Source organism: Delphinapterus leucas, chromosome 14 (genome assembly GCF_059928025.1).
Source record: "Delphinapterus leucas isolate spDelLeu-1000000601 "Yukka" chromosome 14, BTC_Dleu_Yukka2, whole genome shotgun sequence".
In the NCBI taxonomy this organism is placed as follows: domain Eukaryota; kingdom Metazoa; phylum Chordata; class Mammalia; order Artiodactyla; family Monodontidae; genus Delphinapterus; species Delphinapterus leucas.
This window is the reverse complement of record NC_143142.1, coordinates 61,899,268-61,923,128: the sequence shown is the minus strand read 5'-3', so window position 1 is coordinate 61,923,128 and position 23,861 is coordinate 61,899,268. Positions and strand designations below refer to the sequence as shown.

General features: G+C 43.2%; 1 protein-coding gene across 14 annotated transcripts; it reads right to left on the bottom strand.

Moving 5' to 3' along the window:
- Window positions 1-1,086: 1,086 nt before the first annotated feature.
- On the bottom strand, window positions 1,087-23,598 carry SLC14A1 (solute carrier family 14 member 1 (Kidd blood group)). 14 transcript variants are annotated; one of them, XM_089895099.1, is made up of 12 exons: window positions 23,490-23,588; window positions 23,071-23,371; window positions 22,757-22,820; window positions 20,354-21,759; window positions 17,040-17,196; window positions 16,287-16,476; window positions 13,588-13,716; window positions 11,666-11,858; window positions 8,603-8,750; window positions 8,263-8,397; window positions 3,556-3,605; window positions 1,087-1,641 (listed from the first exon to the last, which is right to left on the bottom strand). In XM_089895099.1, exons 4-12 carry the CDS (start codon window positions 20,717-20,719, stop codon window positions 1,468-1,470), a joined length of 1,542 nt encoding a protein of 513 aa, XP_089751225.1. In that variant the 5' UTR covers window positions 20,720-21,759; window positions 22,757-22,820; window positions 23,071-23,371; window positions 23,490-23,588; the 3' UTR covers window positions 1,087-1,467. The 14 variants fall into 14 exon arrangements, with proteins under 14 accessions (XP_089751225.1, XP_089751224.1, XP_089751226.1 ...); XM_089895098.1 differs by having other exon boundaries at window positions 23,071-23,383; window positions 23,490-23,543; XM_089895100.1 differs by lacking the exon at window positions 23,071-23,371 and having other exon boundaries at window positions 23,490-23,598.
- Between the last annotated feature and the right edge of the window lie 263 nt (window positions 23,599-23,861).

Below are 23,861 nucleotides of genomic sequence, written 5' to 3'. Positions count from 1 at the left end.
AACAAAGCAAAACAGGAGACTCCTTCACCTGTATTTCTCTTTTTTTAAAAAATAAATTTATTTTATTTTTATTTATTTTTGGCTGCGTTGGGTCTTTAATGCTGCACGTGGGCTTTCTCTAGTTGCGGTCAGCGGGGGCTACTCTTCGTTTTAGTGCGTGGGCTTATTGCGGTGGCTTCTCTTGTTGTGGCGCATGGGCTCTAGGTGTGCAGGCTTTAGTAGTTGTGGCACATGGGCTCAGTAGTTATGGTGCACAGGCTTAGTCGCTCCACGGCATGTGGGATCTTCCCAGGCCAATGCTTGAACCCGTGTCCCCTGCATTGGCAGGTGGATTCTTAACCACTGTGCCACCAGGGAAGCCCCCTACCTGTATTTCTTTTTGATGGTTCAAATACCATTGGTTTCTGAGTGAGAATATTGTAAGCGTGCAGAAAATAGTGATTTTTTTTAAAAGTAAGAATTAAACAACTTCTAAACACCCAGAAGCAATCTGGCATTAACCTTCAGTCTTTATAATATATAACATCCTTAAATGAATTGAAAATGTGACTTTAAAGGGCCCTTGGATGTTGATGATTTGGTATTCGATTCTCTGCTTTTGTGGCATTTACAAAATCAGTTTAGGTAGATTAAAGTAAAAATAGCTATGCTGAGTATTTTAGAAAAATGTAACTTTTTAATACCTAGGAACTGGTAAAGCCAGGAACTTCTCTTATTTTACCTCATTGAAAACAAATCTATCCTCCTAAAAAAAAGATAATAAACTACCTAAAAAATCCTTTGCAATATCCAAGAAAAGTGACAATACAGAATAATTTTGAAGGATGGGATCCCATTCTCCCTCCTGCAGCTCTGCCAGCCTGAAACAAACTGACCGTCTCCTGTAAGAGAATGTCACACACATGGGACAGCATGGAGGCGGTTCTGCTGAGGAGCTGGGGAAAGAGCTCAGTGATGGGCCCTGTGATGTTGACCACTGCTGTAATGTGTAACTGGCATTGATTTTAAATAAGCCAAATGGCTTATCTGAGAATTCTGGGTTGACTTTGATTTTGTGACTCTGAATTCCATTCACTTAAGGCTTAGTTGGTTTATAGAGGTTAATTTTTTAATACTGTTAACATCATGTGCAACCAAGCACCAAGAATATCAATAATTAGCTTCGGTCTTACTTCCTCTCTCTGGTGGACCATCCTGACTTTGTAAATACAGTACAGTCTCAGTGCCAATGCCCCACTGGGGTTTAAAATTCCATAGCCAGAGCACATCACCTTGATGTGTCTTGTCACTTGTTTGGGCATGTTTTGGAGTCTGAAAGAAAAATACAAAATGAGAAAAAGAACAGATCACCAATGACTTAGTATGAAATTTGTTAGTAGTAAAAACAACAGTTTTGAGACCCTCGAAGTCAACTGGGGTAGTTAGTCAGAAATGACTTGTGACCATGGCTGTGGATGGGGGTTGCATTCACAAAGGGCTTTCAACCATCCTTTTCTTGGCTTGTAGGTAGAAGATGCGGTTTTCTTCAGGATAAGTGACTTTACTGAGGGGCATCTTATAGATGTTGGGGTTCTTCGTGGTCAGCAGGAGGAACAGTAGTGTCGCCAAACAGAAGGGCCAGGTACAAGACGGCAATCCGACCTGGAGCAAAAGAGACAAGTCACACATTCCTTTGAGATCCTGTCGGAGGATCTCAAAGGAACCATGCTTCACTCCACTGTCATTCAGCTCAGGGGATGACTTGCTGGGGGCACTGCTCTGGACTCTGCTTGTCCCTGTGGAGACTGAGTCTAAGATCTCAGGGCATTCTGCAGCTGAAACGTCAGCATGCATTCCTTAGTGTTGATGTATGTCTTTCCCTCCCTCTCATGCAGTCAGACTTCCTACACTGGATGTGCAAACATGACACCTTGCTCCCAGAGATGACACTTCGCCAGCCACCAATGGCTCCTGACCACTCATCAGGTCCAAAAAGCCACTTTTGATTAGTTCAGCCCTCTCTCCCCTTGACCTCTACCCAGACTAGGTCTTGGACTCTACTTGCTTTACTTCTTTTTGTTCCATCTCTCAAAAAGACTGTAAGCTCCTTGATGGTAGCTCTTCCTTCTGTGCATCCATGGCAACTCACACAATTCTGAGCACATACCATGTACTTGGTTAGGTTTGGCCTTATACATGGACCCCCATGGTATGATGGTACACAAACCTGACTTCACATCACATCTGGAAGAGTTTAAAAAAACACAGATGCCTAGGCATCATACAAGATCTACTCTACCAGAAATGCCAAGGGACAGGGCCTGAGGATCTGCATTTTTCAAAATCTCCCTAGCTGACTCTGTTTCGCAGCCTGTCCAATTCTGGCCCACAGGCCAAGGTCTGTGAACCTTTGTTGGGATGTGAAGGGCCCCACAAGCTCTAAGGCATCCCATCATGCCTGTAACAGGGCTTTGACATTCCACCATAAAGATACTGTGTCTCCAGAAGGACCCTCCCAGGTAAGCTCTCGAAGCTGCTGTTGAGAGGGCTAGATGCTGTCCTAACCCAGTGGCAGCCATGACCACATCTACATGGATAGAGTTATCATGAACCGGCCCTGCGTCATCTGCAGTGGTCAGTGAGGAAGAGCACTGAGAGGTGGGGGACCCTAGAATACTCTGGGGATACTGGGCTCCTCAGGGGAGGGGAAGGACAAAGTCAAAGGAAGGAGAGAGTAGCAGGAGGCTCTTAATGGGCAACCATTTTGGCTACTAAATAATTCAGCCAGGGACTTCTCTGGTGGTGCAGATGGTTAAGTCCATCTGCCAGTGCAGGGGACACAGGTTTGAGTCCTAGTCCGGGAAGATCCCACATGCTGTGGAGCAACTAAGCCGGTGCACCATAACTATGGAGCCTGTGCTCTAGAGCCCACGAGCCACAACTACTGAAGCCTGTGCACCTAGACCCCGTGCTCCGCAACAAGAGAAGCCATCACAATGAGAAGCCTGCACGCTGCAACTAGAGAAAGCCCGCACACAGCAATGAAGACCCAATGCAGCCAAAAAAAAAAAAAAAAAATTCAGCCAGGACATGGGTCTAAAAAAGTCTTACTGATGTCTGACTGGGGATTACAAAAAGATAAGGGGTATGAAAAACTGTTGGCTTAATTAAAAAAAAATCTGGGTCTTTAACCAACTATCCTTTTCCTCCCTTTTCTGATTTATTAACTAATACATAGTCCCAGTTTTCTGTTTAAGTGAAAGATATTCTAAAGTCAACTTCTTGACACTCAGAGTTAAAGTATGAACTTGATAATATATTATACACCCTAAATTTCACTCCTTTAAATCAAACAATCTGATATTTTTAGCAAGCCTGGTGATTGTAGTTTGGACTAAGGTTTACTGTGATGCTGGAGGGTAAGTGAGGACAGGTGGGTCTGGCAGATGGAAAGTAGTGGCTATCTGTCATGGATCCTGACCCGGGATGCCACGAAAGTGGACTTCAGGAGGGCTTCCATATCGTTGAAAACTGATCGATCACACTGATGAGAAAATGAGATTAAAGCAAACTCACCACAGCCATCAGGTTGGACATGCTGGCTCCAACGTAGGCAGTGAACAGGGCTACAAAAAAAACAAAAAAAGGAAAGAAGAATGCTTGGTAGGTGCACTTTTCATTACAGGAAAGACTGCCTTTAGGTATAAATCCCTGGAATGTAAACTTGTGCGTTTCACCAGCGAGCCCAGCATCCTGGTTACAAGTATGAGCTTAGAGTCAGCGGCTCTGGGTTCAAATCCAGACTCCACCCTGTAGGAGCTTGGTGCCGCCTCTTGAAGTCCCATTTCCTCACCTGTACAAGGAGGTAATAGGAATCTCTCTCTCACGGGTTGGTGTGAGTGTGAAGAAGATAATGCTTGGGCTTAGCACACAGTAAGTACTCAATAAAGGTAGCTTTTCTGTGGTACTATTTTGTTGCTATTATTGATAACACTTAAGGAAAAGGTCTTCCATGGTAAATAAACTTCCCCATTATTTTATCCAAGCATAATAATTAAAATTAAACTTATGTTCCTTGAGACAGCATACAATCTCATGGCATCTGGGATTCTCAGATCAATGGTTAGAATTCACAGTTCCAAAAATCATAGTGTATATATATATATATATATATGTAGTAACTCAGAAATTGGCAGAAACTGAACACAGACCTGGGATTCCTCCCCATAATAACATCTTCTCAAATACCATTAAGGTTGGCATACAGGTCAATGAATTAATTAACATCCTGTTTTTATTTACTTTGAGCACAAATTAGAGTAGGTAATTTGAGTTATATGTATGACTTTCAACGTAGAACAACAAAATCAAAGATCTCAACTAGCTAACTCAATTCCTGGCCCCAAGGGGGCTCGCGGAAGCCCTTAGGTTTCACAGAGGCGGCCTGAAGAATAACCTTCTTATGATGGCCACATGGTCACTTGGGCCAGCAGCACTCAGTGTTAGACACGCTCACCATCTGATCCTCAAGTCCATCGAGAAATCACATCTGCTACTCTGGGGAGCTGGGCAGCGGTGGTGGGAGGGACCTTATGATCCTCCTTTACTTTACTATAGACTTCCATCCTTTTATCAATATTTTATATTTTTATCCTGATAGTTTTTGTTCAACAGTATACCTAATTCTTTCACATCTGAATTGTCTCATGCTAATGGGAAAGGCTCATCTTTGGAAATGATCTGGGCTTCAAATCCCAGTTCTGCAATTTTGTTTGCTGTGCAACAAATCACTGAACTAGGAATCTAGTTTCATCGTCTGTAAAAAGGCAACTTGAAGAGGTTTTTTACAGGGAGCTAGTGAATCTCAAATGAAATCATGTATTTTCACAAACAGCAGCTATAACTCATCTCTGTCACCATGGGTTGGAAGTACTGTTCTGAGGAGAAGGGTTAGAAGATTTTCTCTTTTCCCCCCATTTAGTTCATTCATTCATTCACTCATTCAAGAAATATTCACTGGCCATTGGCTAAGTAGAGGGGACACTCTGTCCCTTCTCTCCTGAGTACCAGCTTTTCTATGACACTCCCTTGAGCACGTGAGACCTTATTTCTCTCCTAGAAGTGCAATAGCTTAATACCTATTAACGTACTTTTGGTGCTCGAGTCTCATATTGTAATGCTCTTTCAATTCCCTGTTGCTTTTCTTTCTATAGGAAGAGTATCAGATTGTCTAAAAGTTGCTGCCCATTACTTAAGACTAGCTGGGTTGGGCTGGGAAAGCCTTATATTAGAGGTGAAGTTCTGTACACCATGGTTTGGAGGTGATGACCCTGACAGCGTTCTGAGTAGCTGAGGGAGAGAAAAGGCCCTTGAGTGTGGAAGGGAGGACTGGATCCTAGTTCTTCATAGACAACGTCCCTCCCCACAGACCACCATGTGTGAGTCCTACTATGATAACCCAACCTGTAAGAAGAGATACAAAATGTGTTTACAGTTTGCACTGATAAAATAACAAAATTGAGGAGTTCCCTGGCCATGCAGTTTCTGGCTTAGGGACACAGGGAAGGCAGCTTTACCAGGCTTTATCGGTGACTCCGAAGTCCTCTTTCCGATAAAGCCATAGGAGCTAATAAAAGAGCACCTCTGTGATAAATGCCTGCTATTTATTTACCTTGGCTGACAAGGTTTATCTTTTGTTTGGCAGTATCGGGGTGATATGGGCAAGCATAAACTTGCTGTGCGATTTTACAGTGAGATTTGCTTTTTAAGAGGGACTAGAGGTCTGTCTCAAAACTTTATGTCCAAAGATGAAAAAGACAGTGCCCAGTGTGGATGAAACAGGCACTCTCATATACTGTCAGTGGCAGGGGAAATTGGTACAGCCTTTGTGGGGTGCATTTGGCATCTATTGAAATTAAAATAGGCAGAGCTGGGATTTGGGCACCAGGGAGGGTCTGGGCTCTTAACTAATTCAATATACTGACTTAACCAGTATGCTCTACTAATAATGAAAATCTGATCTATCCAAAGGAAGGGAGATGTGATAGGCAGAATAAAGGCCCCCAAAGACATCCATGTCCTGATTCCCAGAACTTGTGAATATGTTATCTTACATGGCAAAAGAGACTTGGCAGTTGTGATTAAGTTAAAGATCTTGAGGTGGAGGTTTATCCTGGATTAGCCAGGTTGACCCAATGTGATCACAGGGTCCTTATAAGAAGGAGGCAAGAAAGTTCTGTCTAGGGAGTAGGATGGAGTGTCCATTCTCTGCTTTATACTCGTCTGTATTGATTGAATTTTTGTTTGTTTTGTTTGGTAGAATAGGCCTGTACAACTATAGAAGTATATAAAGAAAATGATGATGATATCACAGCTTTGGGAAACACACATCTGTAAACATCTTGGGCTTTTCCTTTCCCATAGTCTGTGAAGAGACCTTCACAGACCTTATCAACAACACCCGTGACCAAGACAGTTTCTGCTTATCTTTAAGGATGTGCTCAGACTGTCCCTATGCTGGCCCAGACCATGCTTTCTACCAACTGGAATTCCTCCTCTTACTTTTTAGGACTTACAGAAAAGCCACCCTTTCTAGGAGGTGCTTTTTGGTGATTCTGAGCTATAATGTTCCCCCAGGGACTCACTCTGCACTGTAGGTGTTTCCTAGCTCTGCATCTTGTGGTCTCTGTGGGCTTCTCTCTCTTACTCACCTGGCTTCTGTTTTCTGTACAGAAAACCATCTGGGATCTAAAGCTTCTGAACCTCTAGCTCTTCCTAGTACTGTCTGGGTTGTACCATGAGTGTTTAATACATATTTGCTGCTACTGCCAATACAGAAAAAATAAAGGTTTGAAACCTCAAACCAACCTCAGAATAAAAAGTCTAACCCAGGTGAGCTCAGGAGGCCACATAATCTGTTTCTACCCTTCTCCTTTGCCCTAAGCTTTAAACAAGTATGGAAAAATGAGCAAAAATTTTGACAGGACTATTAGATGAAATAGTTATGTAACTATAAAGAAATTGACAAAATGACATGTGAATGGCAACACCACAGCAACCTGAGTTTTGTTAATCTTCCTAGAGCATCAGACAATCAAAATTGGATTAGGCCTTAGAAATCTTTGGTTCCATCCCATGTCCTGCCCAATGCAGGAACTCACTCTAAATCCTGCCTGACATGTAGCCCACCACTTTAATAATGGCTGGATTGATTAATCTGGTGATAAAATGACTCTAGACAAATGTTTCCATGAGATTACAAAAGTTTCTGCATGTTCCAATATCCCTCCACCCCTTTGTCCCCAAGGAAGTGTCATTTCCTTCATTCTAGCACATTATCTTACACACTTTTATTTGTGTTGAATTAGGGATGCCAGAAGCTATAAGTGAATAAGCTCCCCTTCCAATGGCCAGAGAAATCCATGGTAGCTTTTCATATCCAAAGCACTTGAGGTCTGTTTTCACCTAAGTGCCTGAATGGTACTAAAGGGAAGGAGAGTAGTGTAGTGGGCGTAACTCTGGAAGTTGTTAGCAAATGTGGATTCTGGACTTATATTTACCCCTAACGGATGCCTTTCCGTGTGTCACTTTCTCTCTCTGCCCTTATGTAGAACCCCAACAGTAAAATGAGAAGGATGGAGTGGAGATCTCCAGAACCCTTTCTAGCTCCCATAGGCTGAGTCTGGCTAGAAAACAGAGGTTAGAAAGGATTAATACAGCAGTTCTCAAAATGTGGTCCCCAGAGCTACAGCATCAGCACCACCTGGCACCTTGTTAAAAATGCAAACTCCTCCCCCTACCTCTAACAATGAGTCAGGGACTGGGGGTGAGACCCAGCAATCTGGGTTTTAACAAGGCTTCCAGTTGATTCTGATGTTTGCTCCATTTTTGAGAACAGCTGGATTAAGGTGATTCTCTAAGGGCCCTTTAATACCACCTGATTCACCAGGAGAACCGACTCTATACTTAGCTTGTTTCCTTTTAGTTTCTTGGGTCAAACAATTAGTATGAAGAACATAGGACAAGTCAAGTTTCTATCCCTCAACATACACATATTGTAAAATGGTTCTCTCATCTTCAAAATGAGTAATGAGGTAGACAGAGCAGACCCAAACCCTCCCAGAGAGGGGAGGCCAGTTGCCCTGGTCCCATCCTCAGCAGATAGCAGGGGGCTCAAACTAGAACTCCTGCTCTAGTTTCTCACACAGTCCTTCCTGACTGTTTGTCCTTGATGTTGATCCCATAATCATAAGCAACCATGCCCCAGATGCACAGGATACTCACCGCAGGCAAGAGCCAGGAGGTGGGTTTGCCAGGTGAGCGCCATGAACATTCCTCCAATTGCAATGCAGGTTAGAGAGCTGTTGAAACCCCAGAGTCCAACGTAGATGTTCTCAAATGGAGCTGAAAGACTGAGTCCTATTAGGCAAGACAGGAGGAGTCAGAACTTCGGACTAAATGCAGGATGCTCTGGAAGGAGTCTTGGGGTGGGGAAGTCATCCGAGAACTCCCACTGGTCCCTTGGAAGCAGACCTTCAAGAAAGGTCTGGGGTATAGAAGATGCCTGAGACAATGGATGGAGCAGAGGAGGCGCTCAGTATCTGGTAACAAGTCTTACACTCACCTGCTGCCATCCCCAGCAACGACCCGATCGCAGCATGTAGGCACATGAGTGGGGAGGAGAGGAAGATGGCGCCTAGGAAGATGCCCCCTGTCCACGGATTATCACAGCCATATATCTGACCAACACCCACAGGCAGGGACTTCAGTAACTGCAGAAACAATTTAGAAAATGCGGTCATTAAAACTACTGTACAGAAACTCATAGGGCACCCACAAACACAATGCGATGTCATTTTAGATTTAGCGTATCTTATCTTTCAAGATCAGTGCTACTAATTTTTAAAATTCTCTCTCTCTATGGAAAAATCTCAGTCATTCTTCTGCTTTATCCCCAGAGATACAACAGCCCTTCCCTGCTGCGTGCTGAGCATGCCTTTCCCAGACCCTTCACTCACTGGCTCTACTGCTTGCACTGTCACCTGGCTTTGGTCACTGATAAGCTCCCAGTGCTGTGTCACTGCTCCTCACTGATCCTGTGAGGATCGGCCATGCCTCCCAGTGAGGATGGCAGGGACCACAGCTCACATTTCTATTGCTTTCAACTCTCCATCAGTTCTGAGGCCAATAAATCAATGCATCTCTATGGTCAGTAGAAGTATTATTACTCCCATGTAATTTAGTTATTAGTGCTAAGGCCAGAGACCCAAAGTCGGGTTATCTTATCCACAACTCCGAAGCAATTATTGGCAGGTTCATGAGTCAGGACCATATTTACACTTCTGTTGTTAATGAGAACATGTGTTAGTTAATTAATTTTACTTTATTTTTTGTTTTTTAAAATTTATATTTATTTATTTACTTTTTATGTTTTTATTAGTTTTTATTAAAATTTTTTTAAATTAAAAATTCTTTTTATTTTTCATTTTTAGAGAGCTTGTATTAATTTAAACCAAGATATCCTTAGCTTATTCCAGTTATCAACAACTGCCAGTCCTCAGAACACAAAAATCCATGTAAATATCACAATTCTAGCTTTCTGGCTGAGTTCTGAACTCAGGTAATGTGTTCACGGAGTGGCAGTTCCTAGGAACAAGGTACAGGGTTTGATTCAAGCTAACAAATGATAATTCCTTATAACAACACTTCTGGTAGGGCTAGGATAGGCATAATTAATTGTGTTGGTTCTGTTTTGACCAAGGCTATCACTGAAAGGGGATCTCCCTACCTCCCACCTCACTCCTTCCACCTTTTGGCAAGGACCTTTGGGAGGCAGTGACTCTGATGCAGGGAGGCCAGCTTCGGCACAAGGAAGTGTCCGCTTCTTCCATGAATTAGGCTGGATCCAATGCTGGTTTCTGATGCTAGTCTGGTCCTTGCCCAGGGCACAGGATCATACTGTGAGTTTGATTCTAACCTAAGATGGGCATAACTTCTTCCAGCCCATGCTGGATCTTCACATCTACACAGGATCATTTCCTGTTTCTTCTAGACCAGGGAACTTGACACAGGCAGACTGTGTGGTCTTTTATCACAGAACTGGACAGCAGAACTATCCCTCAGGTATCCCTCCCCAGGGAAATGGGGATTTGATGAGATGGGAAATAAGTATGCTGATGTTGGAGAGGTAGTTCAGAGTGAGGAGAAGGACAAGACACCCCTTCCCCATGTCAGCACTGTCCACTAGCACTTTCTGTGGTGATGGAATATTCTGTATCTGTGCTGTCCAATACGTGCAGTTATTGAGCACCTGAAATGTGGCTAGTGAGGCTAAAGAACTAAATTTTAACTTTTATCTAATGTTAATTAACTTTACATTTAAATTAAAATAGCTACTGTATTAGATAGTGCAGTTTTAGATAGTTAAACTAATGCTATTTTTTCATGGGCAGTTCTGATAAATTTTTAATTTTCCTTCTGAGTTATTTCCAAATGCTCCCATTCATTTTCTGGGCAAGAAGCTAAAGAAAAGGCTACTTGAACTCCTCACATGTTTTGACTGCTCAGCAAAGAGGACAGCAAAAGGTATTTTATAACCTGATAGCGGAAAAATCAGTCTCTTGCACCCTAAAAAAGGTAAGGTTGGTTTTCTTCTGATTTCAAGTGTTTTCTTTTTCTTTTTTTAAATAATCAAGAAACCTTAAACAGATTTATTAAATAAACACTAATACAAAGAGCTGGAATTTGATTTGGGTTAACCAGGCTTTTAAAAATAGTGCTCTCTCTATGCACAACTGTGATGAAATACACAGCATACATCCTAGGATAGTGGTTCTCAAACTCTGGCCCACGTCACTATTATTTGGGGAGCTTGTTAATACAGGCTCCTAGGCTCCACCCTGATGATTATGATTTAGGGAGTCGAGATGGAGCTTGTACTAGTATTTAAAAAACAGTGATTCTTATGCCTCCAAAGCCTGAGAAATCTGAATTACTGTACGTATTCTATGAGATCCACCATAAGAAAAAGCAGAATAGAGAGCTTCTGCAACAGGATCTAACAGTAAGCAGCCAGTTCTTTTGATTGGAGGAGGTAGGTCAGGGACAACTTAACACCAGGCTGGAGGCCCCTGCCTCAAGGGCTGGCCTCCATCATACCCCACAAATAAGGGCCAAGTTTGAAATAGAGTGTCTAAATTTCAGTGGAGATATATTCTGGAGTTAGCACTGCACATTTTAGGAAAAGAGGAAGAAAAATTAGCTTTGACCAAATAGTCATTTAAAAAACCCCTTAGAGCCCAAAGCTTTGGAGTAGAACAAATAAGCATTTAGACGGCAAGAGGAAGGCGTTAAAGGACTTCCTGGTGGTCCAGTGGTTAAGACTCTGCTCTCGCAGTGCAGGCGGCCTGGGTTTGATCCCTGGTAAGGGAACTAGACGCCGCATGCGGCAACGAAGATCCCGCGTGCGGCAACTAAGACCTGGCGCGGCCAAATACGTATTTTAAAAAAAATTCTTAAAAAAAAAGAGGAAGGTGGCAAGGTCCCCCCAGTGCTGAGTCTCTATAAACTTCTGATGCCCATGAATAATTAACCAGGAGGACACGGGGTATCTTCCAGAGCCAGTGGCGGGGGTGGGGTTGGGGCGAGGGGTTGGAGGGTGGGGGTGTAAGAAGATAGTGTATCTTACCTGCAGGGCACTGAGGTCAGACCAGGTGACATTGGGAACTGAGGTTACAGGTGTGAACAATTTGCTTGGGAAAAATGGATTGTAATGTCCCGTGGCAGAAAGGTACATTGACAACGCCATGTTGAAGGGCAGAGTGAAGACAGGGAGGTCCCATTTGCAGAACACGGAGTTCAACGCACTTGAGAAAACTGGACTAAAAACAACAACAGAACAGAATGGAAGAATATGCATGTGAAACCTTACAAACTCCCAATGCCCTGGAATGGAAGCCAGGTTGACAAACAATCTCTATACTATGGAGGGGCTTTGTTTCATTGGCAAATTTGTCCCTAAAGAGTGTTGCCAAACTTTTCACAGAAAAAAAAAAAAACAAAAATAAAAACAAACTCAAACCCAAACACACCTGGAATAAATCCTGTCATAGAATAATTCTTACATACAGTCAAAAATAAACTCTCAGCTTATTTGGCTTGCGGAAAATTATGCTCTGGGTTTGCTCACAGTGAGTTATAAATCTAGGTTTTAAAAATATTTTTGAAGTATTTAAGACATCTGAAAAGAATATTGTCTAAACAGTTAAAGCCCCTTCTGTAACCTACTTGATCATATGCACCTCCCTCCCCACCAGAGGCAAACTTGATCTTGAACTTGTATACCATCTCCACGAGTCTTAGTATATTTAGTCTTGAAAAAGAAAAACAATGGTCCCAGGAAGGATGCAGGTGGTGTGGACTGGAGGAAAGAGATCTTAAACTCAGGAGGGCAGAGTTTTAAGTCCTTGAGCAGTTGAACTGTGTGGCTGAGGGCAGGGAGGTACTTTCAGTTCCCTCATCTGTAAACTGGGAGATTGGATTATATGGTCTCTGGGCCCATTTTGTTCCCTCACTTGTTGATCCAATCAAGGAGCCATCACTTTAAGGTCAGAATCCCAGGTTTCCCGAATTGGGGGAGAGGGCGAGTGACCATGTGCAGGTGATGCCTCTTGCCCTTGAGCCTTATCTTCAGAATAGGTGGGAAGTCCCTCCTGAGCAGGTTGGCCGTGCCGGCAGGTTCTCCTCCACACATCTGTGCTGCAGCCAGGGTGGGCACGCTGTCCATAGTGGGCTACACGTATCATTTGTGTGGATACTAATATTTTATATTCTGAATATACCATGGTAAGAAGGAAATGTTTGTTTTTGAAAAAGAAAAAAAGGATTTAAGACAGTGTCAACATAGAAACTAGTTTGAAGGATTTAGGGTTAAAAAAGGAATCGAATTCAGTAAAGAATTATTTTGAAGGGGACAGGCACAGGGGTTCTCAGTGAAGTCCCTGGATCAGCCACAACAGCATCATCTGGGAAGTTGTTAGAGATGCAGATTCTGAGGCCCTGCCCCAGATGGACTGAATCAGGAAGCCTGGGGGAGGGAGCAGCAGTCCGTGTTTTAACAGGCCTTGCAGGTGAGGCCGATAGTGTGCATGTTTGAGGACCACTGATGTGGGGAGTGGCTCTCAACTTTGGTTGTACTTTAGAACCTCCTGGGAGCCTTCAAACTCCCAATGCCCTGGAAATACCCCAGACCAATTACATCAGAATCTTGTTGGGGGGGGTGGCTGTGAGGTGTGTGTGGAGGCCACACGCATCGGTGTGTTTGAATGTTTCCAATAGACATATCCTGAATCTAAATTTAAAAATATATTTTTCTAAAGATTGTGTTATATACATAACATAAAATTTACCATTTAAACCATTTTAAAGCATTCAGTTTAGCGGCATTAAGTACATTCACATTGTTATACAACTATTACCGCCATCCATTCACAAAACATTTTTCATTTTCCAAAACAGAAACTCTATACTCCCTAAATAATAACTTCCCCCATTGCCTTCTCCCCCTATACATTTTTCAAAAAGGCATTTCGAAAACCAGGTACAACTTACCAAGTCATGGACATAGCAGATACAGGGAATAATAGCCACCAGAAATAGTTTCCCTTGTCTGAAAAGACAGCCATGAGGATTCCCACCAGGGTGGCATTGTAGCCCTGGAGCCCTGCTGCAATGGCGGACCTGTGGGCAAAAGGCACAGCTTGGACAGCTTCCAGGAGGATGTTGGCTGGACGTGCACATAAATGACACTTGTAACTTCCAGATAATATTTACATTTGAAAATGAGATTATATTTAGGATTTTATTGCAAAGTCTGTAGAAGCCAAATACTAATAAAAGCTTGAAAAAGTAAAACATACATGGATAAAATGCAAATGTGTACATAGAACAACCCCTATAGAGGTGTCATAGCTAAAGATAGAATTCCAGCATCTAGGGGAGGAAAGGGAAATCAGCAATCCAACCTATTCTGCTTCCTTTTACCCTTTTGTTCCAAAAGTTATTATTTCTTTTAAGTCATTAGGACCTCTGACTTGAATAGAGCTTTGATGTGAAACTGTTTCCTAAGTCTGATTTTCTTGGTGAGAGATGTAAGATTCTTAAAATGTAAATTTACTTCCATGGTGTCTTTGATCTTATAAACACAGATCTTCCAACTTAGCATATATTTTCATCTTCCTGTGCTTCCATTTTGTTGTCTCCAGATATACATTTCCAAGTTATTGCAAAGAAAAACAATTACTTTTACTTGGCAAATTACTCCATTTAATTATGTGCATATTTAGCACCTAATTATTTCTTGGGTCCTTTTTGCTTCCCAGCATTTAACCTCACTTCTAAATGTTGTCCTGGGTAAGTTTCTACTCCTGGCCAAAATGGTTCCCATTTCATATTTGGGGACAAGAAGCTCCAAGTGGGAAATGGAATGATTTCTATAGAATAAGCCCCGGGGCTGACAAGCCAGGCCCCCCAGGGCTCTGAGAATTGGCACCTTGAAGGTACCCAGCATTCAAGGATGAAGTCTGTAGGAGTCATGGGTTTGCAGATGGTGAAGTGGGTGGGCGAGGTTGAACACAGGGCCTGAGGGGGAGGTGATGTAGCAATGAGCCACGCTACAGGGCAGTACAGGATGGCGTGAAAGCTTCTCCCCGCCTGTTTGTCACTGGAGCAGGAGGCACCAGTTCAACCGCAGGGTGATATTCATCTGGGCAAGAGTATTAGAGGTGAGACTCCATGCTCAAAAGCCCTTTGTCTCCCTTAAATAATCCTTCAGGATATGTGGCAGGTGATGCAACTTGTATTGGTTTAACCCAGGAAATGATAATTGAGGCCATACCTGAGGGCAGTGGGGAGCTATGCAAGGCTTGTCCTCTCAGCAACTGACTTTCGGATTGAAGGCTTGAGTTTGATCAACAAAAAATTAACTGCAATGCCTACATGTTGTGGAATGCCACAGTTTCATCAACAGGAAGATGTGTATTTACTTAAAGCAGAATTACCTTTTTCATGTGCCCTTTAGGATCGAAGAGAGTAAAAGAGATCTGAGAACTAACCCATGTAAATATGGCTGGTCTTTTAAACCATTGATCCCCAACGTTTTTGGCACCAGGGACTGGTTTCATGGAAGGCACTTTTTCCACGGACTGGGTTGTGGGGGGGAATGGTTCAGGCGATGGGGAGTGGCAGACGAAGCTTTGGTTGCTAGCCCGCCACTCACCTCCTGCTGTGTGGTCCAGTTCCTAACAGGGGGTGTTGGGGACCCCTGTCTTAAACCATACTTGATAAGGACAATGGGTCAACTTCTACTGGGGCAAAACAATGAAGAAGATTTTATATGATACAATCCTGGACCACACCTCCAAACTGGACAGACTGTTTCTTGATGTGCATTAGAACAGAATTTGACCTAAGATACAAAATCACCCTCCATAGAGAACAAGTCAGGCTCCTTGGACCTGACGGGAAAGTGGAGCATTTTCGGACTCTCTCCCCAAGAAGCCCCTTAGGCAGTTTACAGTAAGTGTTACAGGAGCTTAGCTGTATAATGACCATCCACTGGGGATGATGCATGGATCCTGGCCACCTAGAAGACCAGCAGCCTCCCTGAAGGAACTGGTCAGGCAGGAGCCGTCTCCTCCCATGGTAGGAGTCAGCTCATCAATTCTTCAGTGGCGGATGGTTTATAAAGTACACGCTATGTTTAGCCTAACACATAGTTCAGAAGACACACTAACATTACGTAAGTCAGAACTTGCTTACTTGGAATTTATGTCAGTTTGTCTCTCTGGAAGCTGAGCTAATCTTTGCACTGTCCATGAAGAATGAATTTACTAAGCTAAGCATGGAAATAAGATATAATGGGATTAGTGGGATTTTTAAGCCACTAAAACTTTTCCTGAACCCATATTCATTTTTTGTAAATAAACAAAATGCTGATGATAAATAATTGATCAATCATTAAAGCAGATCCCTTTGGACCCTACCCTGGGAATTACTTATAGCTTTGTTCTGGTTACTGTGTAGTGCCAGGAGCATCTGGCATCATTCAGACTGGCCGCTTATTCAGGTACCACGAATAAGAGGATATAAATGATTTCCTGACCTCTGACTAAAGGCACATATAAAGCATTCTGTGCAATAAAGGTTGTTTCTCCTGGGGAGGGTGGGGCTTTATCACTGTTGCCCAGAGTAACTGGTTGGCTCCTGTGTTCTAAGAAGCAAGAAGCGGAGGCTTGGAGGGACGCGCCTACCTGTCCTGACTGAGTAACAGGGCTGTCAGGGTGGAGACCACAGTTGCCACACAGCCACTGAGCGCCCACCAGGGGTTCTGGACCAGGAGTCCCGCCAGAATCAGGATTCCGCTGATGGGGTTGCTGACAAACACCACTTGGGATATGCCCCGAAGGACCCAGTCGACGAACTGGAGCGCCTGGGGTTTGTCTGGAAGAGATGAGATGGGCAGAGCTAAGGAAACAGCGAGGCAAATGGGGCTCCTTCCCAAGTCCAGGGCCCACCCTGAGCAAAATCCCCTCTCATGAAGGTGAAGCTAATTTTTGATATTCCTTGAAGCTTTTTCTCTGAACCCTTTCCCCTTAGTGACCTTCAGATCTCTGAAAGCAACCAGTTTCTTTCCTCTCAATCCAACTGCCCCTACTAGAATCTCAGTTCCAGAAAGCATCGAATGAACTTATTTACTATGCTTAGAGGTTCAGATTCATACACCAAAGGAATGAATTACCAATAGTAAAATTTCACTTTTTAAGTACCGAAATTATAAGGAGGAACCAGGTGCCTTCCTCTGATATCAACTGGACTGCGGCCCTGACCACTATCTCCATTAAAAAAAATTTGAAGAAGTTTGCTGGTTATAAGATAAAAAGTTAAAAAAAGGGAGAGGAAAGAGATAGATAGAAGGTAAGGGAGTATAACTAAAGATATGACTAGAAGAACCAGCAAACCATTTCCCCCAAAGCCACTGCTCCAAGGGGTGGAAGCGTAAATACCTTTAAGCCAGTTGGCTAATTCTTTCATATCACCAGTTATGTAGCCAAGTGCCTTGGGGAGGCATCTTCTCTTGCGAACTGGTGGACCCTGATTTCCACCCTGGTCCAGTTTAACCACAGTGGGGCTGTCCTCCATGGATAGCTCTTCCTCTGGCTCCTTAAGGAAAGAACAGAGCTCATAAACATCCTGTGCAGAACACTTCGGACTGGCCAGTGTGGGACCTGGTCACAGTAGCCACAGGGGATGAGTTTAAAGGCACTTCCTCTGGACCATGACATCCCATGGAACTAAGAAAACACCATTTTCCTCTTGAAATGTTGTCACGGAGATTATTACCAAGACCCAAACCCCATACTACTTTTGTCATCACTGTTTTCAATGCCACCACGAAAAAAGGTTGTGGTCTTTAATTTCATAAGGTTCAGTTTCTAGCTCAACAAATATTTATTGAGCACCTATATCCTACACTCAAAGAGCTCAGTCTAGTGGGAAAGACTGAAAAATAGTTAATTTCAATGTAAGGGGTCAGATAATGATATAGAAGTAGCTAAGATAAGTACTTAAGCTTCTTGCTGCCAATGAAAGGAGCCAGATGTCAGGTTACAGACCAATCAGCTACTTTCCAAGACAAGCAGCCATTTTAAATTAAATTTTTATTTTACAAAAAAGAGTTTTGTTTTTAAAAGTTTGAAAGAGAAGAAATGTTTACAAAACAGTGTGTGTGTGTTAACACAGCCTAAGAAAACCGCCTCTTACTCACTCTCCAAGTCAAAGATTGCTTGACTATGTCGTCACATCAGGCAACTGCCTCAGATATTCTTTATTTTTGGAATTTGTTATTTAAATGTTTAAAGACTGGAAAAATAATATTCCACAAAGGTGTCGAAAATGGGAAAGGTGGAGGCGGACCAAGCTGTTGAAAACCAAAGAATTACAATTTAAGAATTGTATGCTATGGGGCTTCCCTGGTGGTGCAGTGGTTGAGAGTCCACCTGCTGATGCAGGGCACACGGGTTCATGCCCCGGTCCGGGAAGATCCCACATGCCACAGAGCGTCTGGGCCCGTGAGCTACGGCCGCTGAGCCTGTGCGTCCGGAGCCTGTGCTCCACAACGGGAAAGGCCACAACAGTGAGAGGCCCGCGTACCGCAAAAAAAAAAAAAAAAAAAAGAATTGTATGCTATAAGAATGTACAGGGCATACTTACAGTAAGCATGCCTCGGGGAAATACTAACAGTATAACCGTGACTGGTGCTCACTGTGAGACTCTTCACTTCTCATGATAATTGTTAATAGGACTAAGCACCAGCATCAACAGAAATATGGTACCCTGTAGACAAAAATGGTTTTATGGTGCCGATGGTAGATATAAAAGAATACCAATGATGTCGTCCCAGAAACAGGCAAAGGGAGAAAGACAATGGCAAAACTACCTTGAGTTTGCAAGGAAGCAAGGAGCACAGCCAGGCCAGTGTGAAGCAGGGGAACGCCAAAACCATCAGACCCCAGAAGGCACAAGTGTGGAATGTGGAAGCCACAGGCACGTAAGACATGACCAAGGAAATACCCCAAACTCGTGCAGTTAAACCAGCTCGTCTTCTCTCTGTGGCCAGGCTGTGAATAAGGGGTTCTCGTGGCTATTTTTGGTCCTATCGTTGTTCCATTTACCATAGCCAACAAATGGCTATTAACAGATAATAAAAGTTATGGCTTTCTAAATTTTTATTTTTTCCAATCCAGATTTTAGTTTTGGCTTCTATTAATCCCAGTACAGAAATCAATGTAACATTTTTTATTGAGTCACAATTTCACTTCAATTGTATTATTTCATTGCCCAACTAACCATTCTGCTTTTGAACAATGGCCAACCATTCCAGAAAGTAGAAGCTGTTCATGCAATGCATTCTAGACCAGGGTCACTTTGTCTTGGCAAAATAGTGATAGAAACCAGCATTTGTGAGACTTCCAATGAACATTTGCATTAAGAAATTCTTAAACTGAAAACTGCTGGAGGTCAGGAACCAAAACTAAGTCTATATGGAACTCAGCTGGCCCCAAAGTTAAACAAGGAAAACTGTTTGAATTATTAAGCAATTGTGAAAAATTGGATTTTATTTCATAATCTAAGTGATGACTATCATTTATTTTTATTTATCTCCCTCTTTAAACATCATAACTGAAAATATTGCTTGGAAGGCCCTTTCCTCAGCTACAGTGACCCCATTCTCAAAGCCATGCATCTTATGAGAGGCATCAGGCTCCAGTCCAGGCAATGACAAGAAATTGCCTTGAGTTGCTGTGACTGAGTAGATCTGGCCCTACAGAGGCAGCACCGAATGAAAACATTAAAGTAGACATTTTCCATCAAGTACAGAAACAGGTATATGGGTTATTCCAGGGTGAACAAATTCATGTTCTCAAAATTTCCAGCATTTATTTATTTATTTTAGAGGGTTTTAAATACATCATCACCTCAGAGATTTTAGAGATAACAAATATGAAACCTGATACTCTAACTGGCTAGACATGACTGAGAACCTGACTGGCCAGAGTTCCCTGCCTAGCCACCCGAAGTTGGATAAAGATTGAATCATTTATCTGAATCCACAGCCCAACGTATAGAAGGCTTGCTGCGCTTTGTCTTTCCAGTATCCACATATTGGGGTAGGTTGTGTGGTTGCCATGTCCTAGAGAGAGGGGTCTTCTCATGAGTTGAGCAGACAGTTGCTGCTGTGGACGAACCCCCCAGGAACCATTTATTCTGAAATCCTGAATACTCTGGAGCCCTGGGAACCCTGACTACTTGCTCCAGAACTTAGGCATGAGAATTGGTTATGAGAAACCAGTAACTTAAAGGTTGTGGTTCACCCTAGAATTTTATCATGCTAGACTGTTTGCATTTCTTTAGGGAACTTTAAGAATCCACACATCCTAATTGGAAAGGCAATGCAAGGTGATAAAGCAGGAACTTAAACTGATGCTCAAGCTTCTCAAATCTAAGTAGGTCATTAAATTTCAACTAAAAAGACAGGACCAGAAAATAAAAGGAAAAAACTCTATAAAATAGGAGGAGCATAAGTTAAAAATCCCAGACTACTTTTTCCTCGCTTTTCCAAGGTTGTCAAAACTCTGCAGCACAAAGGTCCAGCATCCAACCCCAAAGGAGTGTCTTGTGACTTTCTTGACCAAGACCCCTGTGCATCTGGCTCAGCCCAAGCTGCACTGCTCAGCAGAGCATGAGGACCCACTTCCCAGGCTCTGTTCAGAAAAGACACAGCAGAGTCACAGAGAGAAGCTGCACAAAGGTAGCATACCTGTTCTGGTGGCCCATGGGCCAGGGCCAAGCTTAGCCAGAGGAAGCCTCTGCGTGCTGCCTCACCAGCTTTTTTTCCAAAAGGGTCCCTCCAAAGAGGACCAGGAGGGGCGTCACCAGCGGCGCCAATCAAAGACCGTCCATTCATCCTTCCTTTCTTTCCATACATGACAAAGGGCAAAAATAGATGAATCAGCAGGATTCGTGCCCTGGCTGTGGTGCGAAATGCAAGGTAGAGAGAGACAGGAGCTCTCCCAGGGAGTTCCTGGGGAGAGGAGATCTTAACAGAGAAGGCCAACTTCTCCATAAACAAGAGCTCCATCAGCAAAGAGAGACCATGAGCTGACTGCAGACATTGAATGTTCATTTTACTTCACTTAGAACAAAAGGAAAATATGGCAAATCATCCTGCACAGAGACCTATGCATAGATTTTGTTCTGCTGCGTTTCTCCACTATCAGGAAGCTGACAGATCTGAAGCCTGTTCCAGAAGGAGGGGTGGGCTCAGGCTCTGAAACACTTCAGGCAAACTGTTAGGGCTCCATCTTGGGGGTCAAAGCCAATGCCAAAATTTCCCTCAGCCTTGATCTTTACAAATGTGAGAAGGAGAAGGCCTAGTATGGGTTCTATTTTCTGTGATAAGATGCTAGCCACACTTTGTATGCATAGCAAAAGCCCAGTCTAAGAAACTGCTAAATGACATTTTTCCCCCCTTGTATCTGAATAGGAATTGTTAAAAATTGGACATCGCCTTGTTTATAAGAAACAATTCTTAGTTGAATTCAACAAGTGTGGCAACTTTTTGTTTCCTTTTTTTTTTTTTATTAAAAAAAAAACTTCCATCACATCCAAGGATAGTATTCTTCCTTCAGAGGTCCCAGGAAAGTCGTATGTGTGGTATTTCTTTATTTTTTTCTTCCTCTTTTATTTAATTTTTACTTTCTTCTACTGGCTTGGTTTGAAATCTGAAAATTTACACTCTACTAGAGTGACTCAGAAAAATCCACAACCGTGGAAAATATTACTGACATTTCTTAGGAAAAAACTGTGTATGTGTATGTTTATCCATGGTTAAACAATCTGGCAAATACCTGACCAGGGGGTTGCATTATGTATATTTTTGTTTGATAAAGAACAACATGCAGAAACCCAACTGTAGGGCACTCATACACAATTTTAAAAAAAAGAAAGAATGAATGAAATAAAAAGGAGAGAAAGAGGGCTTCGCTGGTGGCACAGTGGTTGAGAGTCCGCCTGCCGATGCAGGGGATGCGGGTTCGTGCCCTGGTCCGGGAAGATCCCACATGCCGCGGAGCGGCTGGGCCCGTGAGCCATGGCCGCTGAGCCTGCGCGTCCGGAGCCTGTGCTCCGCAATGGGAGAGGCCACAACAGTGAGAGGCCTGCGTACTGCAAAACAAAAAAAACAAAAACAAAACAAACAAACAAAAAAAAAAAAAAAAAGGAGAGAAAGAGACAGGTAGGACTGTCACATTCCCCTTTTACATTTCCCCACCACCAAAATCACCACGTCTTGGAGAATGACATCCTTGAGCTCAACAACGATATTTTCTTAGCCGAGAGAGAGAGAAAAAGTTGATAGAGCATATAATTTGAGGCTTCATTTTATAGAAGGGAAAACTGGGGTCCAGAGTGGGGACCATCCACGTTCACTCAGCAGGGTCAGCCTTATGGAATAGGTAAGCTCTGGTGGCTCTTTGTCTTCCGGGCTGGAGCCACACACATTGATGCCCCCAAGATTCTATTCAAGTCAACACACAGTGAAGGAGCAGCTTCTGAATGCCGGGATGCAAGGGGCGTTAGGGCTCAGTGACACAGTAGACACAGCCTGTCTTCGTGGCCTCCCTGACATAACCCTGGGGAAGGAGTGTTGAACAGCAGCAAAGGGCTCTGCTACGCCTGGTTTCACCCCATGCCCTTGCCCGAAGCAGTGACTCTTCTGACAAACATCTCACCTGCCTCAAAGTAAGCCTCACTCTCCTGCATCGCTGACATATCTACAACAAGGCCTATATGTGCTGAAGGTAACATCCCAAGAATGTTCTGGAAGCTGCACCCGATGAGCTTACAGCAGGAGTTAGAAAGCACTTTTCATAGCCCAGATCACTAGTGCAACAAAGCAGTACTCATCATTCTGAAATATCAAGATTTCAGCTCAACTACATTCCTTGTTTTATTACAGGAAGTACAGCTCATTCTATTGTCAACATACATTAGAAATTTGTACAATTAGAGAGCCCTGAAAGTTGTTAATTTTCTATGCCTCAAATATCACTTTTAAAAATAATACAAAGTTTTGGATAGAGATATAGAAGAAAGCATATAAAGATTCATGCTCTATCACACATAAGAGAATTTTCAGCATTGACATTTATCTGATACTTACAGTAATCTTTATTTTAGGTAGTTTTTGATTCTAAGCGGTGGGAGGTGCTCAGGTTTCTCTAAAGCTGTAATCAGAAACAAAGAAAATGCTGTCAGCTATCCTGTCTCCTGATTAAAACACTTCTCTCCTCAGAACACACTCCCCTAGAAGCCTTGAGGTCTGAATTCCACATCAGAAAGGGTAGCTGCAAAGAAGCTGCCAAATTTGTGCCTGTAGTGGGACTGACTCGTTCTCCCAATGGGTGTTCCAGCACCCTCCCTCCAGCACGACAGCACATAAAACCATAGTTGGAAAGGGCCATTCCCAGTACCCACTTTTTGTTTTTGAGTCGGATTGATACATCTCCAATTTTACTTATTTCAAAAACACAGCCTGAAACTCCTATAGAGTGTCGGTGAGTTGAGTCCTTTAGCACCTCAAGTGGACTCCTTGCTGAAACCCTCTTCCACACGAACTCCGGTGGAAGAAATCATGCTGTAGTTTGATCCACCTGCTGTAGAAACCATGAACCAAGACGCTGCTTGCAAGCATCCAGGAGGAAGCCCATGGTTTGGGTAAATGGCTTTCTAGTATACAAGAACTCTGTCTTTGCTGCTTTTACTCAGTTCCAATCATCTGAACATATTTCTCCATTAAAAAAAGAAAAGCGAAAAAGAGCAAAAATTAGAGAGGTCTAAGAAGACAACCCCCCGACAAGGAACAGTTAGAAATGAACAGAGATGAGAGTACTCACACTGCAGCTGGCTTCCTGGGCAGAAGGCACTGGCTGATAAAGCCCTGCTGGGCTCTATTAAAAGGGAGGTGCTTAGGAGGAGGGTGCTGGGGGAGGCACCCAGCACTTTGATACTCAGAACCCACTCTGCATATCTGTGCTTCTTTTTTTCTCCTCCCACTTCAGGCACCAGGGCCAAAGTACTGCCGAGCAACTGGCCCCCTGTCCCGTGCCTTCTGTCTGTCTGTCTCTGTTCTTGATTGGGTGCCAGCAGCTCTGCCATCGTTTCTGCGGGCTCCCAGGTCTTTGTCCAGCAGCAATCCTGCTCAAGCTCATTGTTGTCTTCCCGGTGCTGTTTCCTCTACCCTGAGATATTCTGGGGAAGATTTGTAA